Source organism: Coregonus lavaretus (genome assembly GCF_964263955.1).
Source record: "Coregonus lavaretus genome assembly, chromosome: 11".
In the NCBI taxonomy this organism is placed as follows: Eukaryota; Metazoa; Chordata; class Actinopteri; order Salmoniformes; family Salmonidae; genus Coregonus; species Coregonus lavaretus.
Genome location: NC_139998.1, coordinates 37,977,195 through 37,984,006, shown reverse-complemented (window position 1 = coordinate 37,984,006; position 6,812 = coordinate 37,977,195). Strand labels below are relative to the sequence as shown.

General features: G+C 40.5%; 1 protein-coding gene across 1 annotated transcript; it reads left to right on the top strand.

Moving 5' to 3' along the window:
* The first annotated feature begins 297 nt into the window (after positions 1 to 297).
* Positions 298 to 6,244, top strand: LOC311137257 (charged multivesicular body protein 1a-like). Its single transcript, XM_084171648.1, has 7 exons — positions 298 to 421; positions 1,041 to 1,060; positions 1,156 to 1,233; positions 2,165 to 2,311; positions 2,515 to 2,643; positions 3,895 to 4,091; positions 4,405 to 6,244. Exons 1-7 carry the CDS (start codon positions 415 to 417, stop codon positions 4,424 to 4,426), a joined length of 600 nt encoding a protein of 199 aa, XP_084027774.1. The 5' UTR covers positions 298 to 414; the 3' UTR covers positions 4,427 to 6,244.
* Positions 6,245 to 6,812: the final 568 nt, after the last annotated feature.

The following is a 6,812-nucleotide window of genomic DNA, read 5'->3' as shown; positions in this document are numbered from 1 at the left end:
TGGGCACCGTTTGTCACCGTTATAGTGCAATTAATGTATTGTTTAGTGTTGTTGTGTAGTGGCTTTGCTGTCATGCATCTAACATTTTATTTTTTAGTTTGCCCCACCAAGATTTACATGCTAGAATCGCCACTTGCTGTAGCGCTATTGGCGTTCATTCGTCTCAGATGCTTTTGTTAGCAACGGTAACTAGTGCTTTTTGACTGCAAGCGCCTGGCTGAGGCTCTCTGACTCGATCCAATCACCGCTCTCATGAGCTTGACCAATGACGTGGACGTTTGTAGGCTGGAATACGCCATAGTTGAAAGGGGGCGTGGCTTTGGCTAACCTCGTTTGGGGGAAAAAAGACTCATCCCATAACAGAATATCATAACAATAAGGAAATTGTTTTAGGTCTAGTGAAGGCACGCTGATATGGATGGTAAGTCGTTTTCGACTTTTGATTTGACGAGATTGTCAACTTACTTTGATCTATGTCGCGCGTTATAACGCTAGCTAGCCGACATAAACTAGCATAAAGGCAAAGTGTGGCAGCCAGTCGGTAAGCTAAATGTTATGATAGCTTGCTACTAGACTAATATTAGTTTCTATGAGATTTTACCAAATATACACGTTTTATAGCTAGCTATTAAAGTCTCACTGCCATGTCAGATGTCACCAGAAGCTAGACGACTATTCAAAGAAGTAAGGTTTAGACGAGTAACGTTAGCTGCATGGCTATTGAGATGATTTTGCTAAACTGTCTGGATGCCTAGATAGCTAGCTAACTTCCCACTTTCATTCATTTATTTGTAGGTAGATGGCCAGCATTACGTATGTTATCGCCATTTGAGGACTGTAGAGTTTAAAATTATCAGAAAGCATTGACAACTTATACAATTCAGTGATTTTGACCCAGTCTCAGAGATCACTAGCTAGTTACCCTCAGTCTGTCATAGTCGTCATTGCACACTGTTAGTGCAAAGTATACCAGGCCCAATGCACTGGGCTGTATCTGTGTATCACCCCTCTCATCCATTTTTTTTCATTCTTTCTTTCAGACACACTCTTCCAACTGAAGGTATATAAGAAATGAGGAATTGTCTTTGTGGAGCTTACACAGTTAATAAGCATTTTTACACATCTCAAATGTCTGCATATACTTCTCTCTTACAGTTTACAGCAAAACAGCTCGAAAAACTTGCCAAAAAGGCAGAGAAGGATTCAAAATCCGAGCAAGCCAAAGTTAAAAAGGTGAGTAAAGGGAGCGCTTTCTGAGAAACAATGTAGGCTAGAACATGGTCGTGTGTAGTAGGGAGAAAATGTTTTGAAACAGAAGGGACTGCCTGAACAGATTTTTGATTTCTGATGCTAAACGTTTTGCTATATGGTGTGCACTGGGCCCTACTGAACGCGACCTAGGTTACGTGTATACAGGGTGTGGCTGTTAGAGCTAGTGAGTGTATTGTTCAGTGGAGACTGCTGAGGGGAGGATGGCTCATAATAATGGCTGGAACGGAGCAAATGGAATGGCATCAAACACATGGAAACCATGTATTTGATACCATTCCACTGATTCCGCTTCAGCCTTTACCACGAGCCCGTCCACCCCAGTTAAGATGCCATCTCCTGTGGTATTGTTCAAACTGTACTTTTTAACATTTTAGTCATTTAGCAGACGCTCTTATCCAGAGTGCATAATTTGTTTTTTTCATACTTAAAAGACTAGGCAGGATCAGCAGTCAGTCTATCCCATAGCATAAACAACATTATTGATGAAATGTGTCATTAAATAGTTAATTTATAATAATTTATAATAATTATTAGGCATCCGTGTCACACGTTCAGTTGGAGTTGACTGGCCAGGTCGAATAAAGAGGTGTGCAGCACATTAACCAGCAGGTGGCAGTGGAAGATCATGGTTGAGGCTGCACCAGTCCATTACTGACATAAGGATTTAAACAGACGACCAGGGGCCATATGTATCAAATGTCTTTGAGTAGAGATTGCTGATTTAGGATCAGTTTAGCCTTTTAGATCAAAATGAATAAGATTACATGGACGGGGGGGACCTGATCCTAGATCAGTATTCCTACTGGAAGATGATTGTTACAAATACAGCCCCTGAACTTCTTTTCATAGGCAACTGAACTGACTTTTAGTATGTGTGTGTTCGTCTCACCAGGCTCTTCAGCAGAAGAATGTGGAAGTTGCCAGAGTATATGCAGAGAATGCCATCCGTAAGAAGAACGAGGGCCTTAATTGTCTGCGCATGGCATCTCGTGTTGATGCTGTTGCCTCCAAGGTCCAGACTGCTGTCACTATGAAAGCGGTGAGTCTATTCCCTCTGCCTAATCATAATCGTATGTTAATATCATTCAATTGTCTGTATCATATTAGTCATTGTCATATTTTCTCTTGACCCCCAATCTCTACCATCCTCGCTACTGGCTAGTTTCATAGGGATGCACTCTCTGTCCTACCTTCGTATGTGGCACTCTGCTTATCTGATCCTGGCTGTTTTTATATCTCTAGGTCACAAAGAATATGACACAGGTCACCAAGGCACTGGACAAGGCACTGGGTTCCATGGACCTGCAGAAGGTGTCTGCTGTAATGGATAAGTTTGAGTCGCAGGTTCAGAACCTGGATGTTCACACCTCAGTGAGTGGCACAAGTTTATAGAAAATATTCCTAATCTATACTGAACAAAAATATAATCGCAACAATTTCAAAGATTTTACAGAGTTACAGTTCATAGAAGCAAATCAGTCAATTGAAATAAATGTATTAGGCCCTAATCTATGGATTTCACATGACTGGGCAGGGGCGCAGCCATGGATGGGCCTGGGAGGACATAGGCCCACCCACTTTGGAGCCAGGTCCACCCACTGGGGTGCCAGGCCTAGCCAATCAGAATTAGTTTTTCCACACAGAAGGGCTTTATTCCAGACAGAACCCCCCTCCCCATTCTCAGACGATCCCTCAGGTGAAGAAGCCAGATCTGGAGGTCCTTGCTGGCGTTATTACACATGGTCTGCGATTGTGAGGCCGGTTGGACGTACTGCCAAATTCTCTAAAACGACGTTAGAGGTGGCTTATAGTAGAGAAATTAACATTAAATTCTATGGCAACAGCTCTGGTGGACATTCCTGCAGTCAGCATGGCAATTGCACGCTCCCTCAAAACTTATAATAATAATAATATGCCATTTAGCAGACGCTTTTATCCAAAGCGACTTACAGTCATGCGTGCATACATTTTTTTTGTGTATGGGTGGTCCCGGGGATCGAACCCACTACCTTGGCGTTACAAGCGCCGTGCTCTACCAGCTGAGCTACAGAGGACCACAAAAACTTGACACATCTGTGGCATTGTGTTGTGTGGCAAAACTGCACATTTTAGAGTGGCCTTTTATTGTCCCCAGCACAAGGTGCACCTGTGTAATGATCATGCTGTTTAATCAGTTTCTTGATATGCCACACCTTTCAGGTGGATGGATTATCTTGGCAAATGATAAATGCTCACTAACAGGGATTTAAACAAATGTGTGCCTTTTTTCTTTTTGAAAAATAAGCTTTTTGTGCATATGAATTTTTTTGGGGATCTTTTATTTCAGCTCATGAAACATGGGACTAACACTTTACATGTTGTGTTTTATATTTTCGTTCAGTATACATAACAGTTGTACTCATAATCAATTTCATTTCTTCAAGTCATTAGTTCACTAGCCTTTTGTTAATGTGTCCCCTTCTTCCGTAAGACCTCTAGCTCACTCGGCCTCCTCGCCCATTATCCTCCTAATTAATTAACTAACCATCCTAGTTCACTAAACCCTTTATCTCACCATACATTACTGTACCCTTCTGGATAATTGCATTAATGGTGAAACAACATAAACCCACTCACCTGTAGGTGATGGAGGATTCGATGAGCTCGGCCACCACACTGACCACGCCCCAGGACCAGGTGGATGACCTCATCGTCCAGATAGCAGAGGAGAGTGGTCTGGAGGTGATGGACCAGCTCAGCCAGCTGCCTGCAGGAGCCACCTCACTGGGAGAGAGCTCCTCACGCTCACAGCAGGAGAAGGAGGACCAGTTGTCCCGCAGGTACACTAACAATGCATCTTTCACTGGTTACTGTGGGACATTTAGCTTGTTTTCTAAATTAAGGAAATGTGATGATGACAAGCGGACCTAAGCTATTCTGAAATTATTTGACTGTAAAGTAGTGTAGATTCTGGCTAGATGTGTTGGAGCTTTGATAGATCCCCTTTTTAATTATGCATGGTGATATTCCATGGACTATGTAAAACACTTAAAAAAAAAAAAAAAAAAAAGACAATTACTGTTAATGATCAATATGCACATAGACCAAAGATTTTCATATAAATCAACAATGACACTTTTATTTACATTGCAGGTTGGCTGCTTTGCGGAACTGAACATATCTCTCAACTATTCGCCAGACAAATGGAGGCTTGACAACTGCTTGGAAACAAACAGCGGAGAGCTGTGTGATTCTATCGAACTGTTCATACCGTGAGGACCTAATGAGCCTATTGATTTCCATCCCCATATCTATTTATATATACACTCACACTGTGGTGCTGAAAATACCACCTGAGAAGGCATGGGTCCCCCTCTATCTCTTCCCCCTCTTTCTCTGTCCATCCCTCTCTTTTTCTGTTGCACAACAATCTATTTTTTCCACCTCTCATTTTCCCTTTCCCATATCAGTCTTTCCGTCTCTCAATCATTGTCTTCTCTTATTCAGGGATCCCTCAAATCAAAATAGTGTTATTTGTGACATGCTTCGTAAAACAACAATGCAGAGAAAAAAAATATCTCCCTTGGTTAGTTGTACTTGTGAATTTCAGTACGTTGTCACATGACACATTTTTTGATGTATATTTGAATGGGAGGGTTTTCCTGAGAACAAGGGTTTTACAAAATGTACAAATAGTATATTGGAAAAATGTGTTTTAAAACAGACATTCATGTAATATAGGGAAGCTTGGACCCCAGGGCACAGGTTTTCAACAGTTATCTATCTGGATTTCGCCTATCGGATAGGATTAAATATAAAAATAGAATGAATAGAACGGACAAATCATTGACTTGAATGGGGACTTATTTTGAGTGCTCTGATGTTTCCCAGTTTGCACTCTGTTCAGCACTAAACCACAGACACCTCTTGACACACTGTATTGACAACACTAACAAACAAAATTTAAGACACACTCTGTACTGCTTTTTCCCAACTCTTAAAATAAATGTCATTATTTCTGTATAGAGGGGAGGACAAGTCTCAGTCATACATATTTTTTTGTTTTCCTGATTATTTCTGTTCAAATATATTGCTAATTCATGACTGTTATTTTGCTTTGAATATGTATGCCTTATTGGGATGCAGGTATTTGCATAGGTCTCCTCAGTGCCTGGATGTATCTAGTTAGAGATATATTGATTGATCCTATGTAAGGTTGTAATATCGAGGTTTTGGGACTATAAGGTTCTATCTGCAAAAAATTTTTTTGGAGATAATTGGCTTTAAAGTTCCGAACCCTCATTGGTTTGAAGTGTGTTAGCAAATTGTATCTTGTATTATTTTTAACTTAACGACATGAATTGGGGTATTTAGAGTGCTATATAGTTATTGAACAGAACAAGGCTATGTCAATAACAAAACATTTAAGAGTGCAGATCCTTACAGTCCCAAGCTCTCGAATGATGTTGCCATATAACAAGGATGTCCCCTTTCTGTCCACATCACATACAAACCAGAGATTTGTCTTCTGTAGCAAAGACATTTTGGGAATAAATTCATTTCTTTCATTTTACATGGGAATGGTTATTAATACTCAGTTATGCAAGTTTTGAAGTGTTTTTGTAGATTTAGCCATCTGATACAAATATTTTGTAATTTCAACACTCAGGAAATGACAGCAGCAGATGGCACCACAAGCAAACTGATAGGCAGCATTTGTAATCAGGAAACCATGTAACCATGACATGAGTTCAACCATCAGTCTGTGGGTGATGTTTCAACACATCCTCAAATGCATATTTTACATTTTGCCAAAGTAAGCTCACATTCTGAAGAGTTCATGCTGTTAAAAAATTATCTGTGATGTGAACATTTATCTGCAGTACTGCTTCACACATTCTTTTTTTTGTGTGGCGTGATGGTCCTTATTATTAGCCAATCAGATTATATAACAAGCTTGCCTTCATTAAATATTGTTTGTGTTATGCATTCATCTGGTGTAAACAGGTCACTGTGTCATGTTGTAGGTAACTGTTGAAGTCAAAGAGACAGACTTGTTGTACTGTACATGCCTACTGCAGCTTCAAAGTAAACCTCTTTGTCCCCATGGTCATACTGAAACAAGGGTCTAAACTGTCTACAGTACAGTCCCTTCAGGAAGTATTCATACCCCCTTGACTTATTCCACATTTTGTTGTGTTACTGCCTGAATCCACTCAGGAACATTCCATGTCGTCTTGGTAAGCAACTCCAGTGTATATTTGGCCTTGTGTTTTAGGTTATTGTCCTGCTGAAAGGTGAATTTGTCTCCCAGTGTCTGGAAAACAGACTGAACCAGGTTTTCCTCTAGGATTTTGCCTGTGCTTAGCTCTATTCTGTTTATTTTTAGTCCTTGCTGATGAGAAGCATACCCATAACATGATGCAGCCACCACCATGCTTGAATATATGAAGAGTGGTACTCAGTGATGTGTTGTGTTTGCCCCAAACGTAACGCTTTGTATTCAGGACATTAAGTTAATTTATTTGGCACATTTTTTGGAGGTTTTACTTTAGTGCCTT

Excerpts from the sequence above, each read along its gene's own strand:
- LOC311137257 (XM_084171648.1), top strand. Across the intron at positions 1,234-2,164 it reads AGCAAGCCAAAGTTAAAAAG|GCTCTTCAGCAGAAGAATGT; the intron begins GTGAGTAAAGGG and ends TCGTCTCACCAG. Across the intron at positions 2,644-3,894 it reads ACCTGGATGTTCACACCTCA|GTGATGGAGGATTCGATGAG; the intron begins GTGAGTGGCACA and ends ACTCACCTGTAG.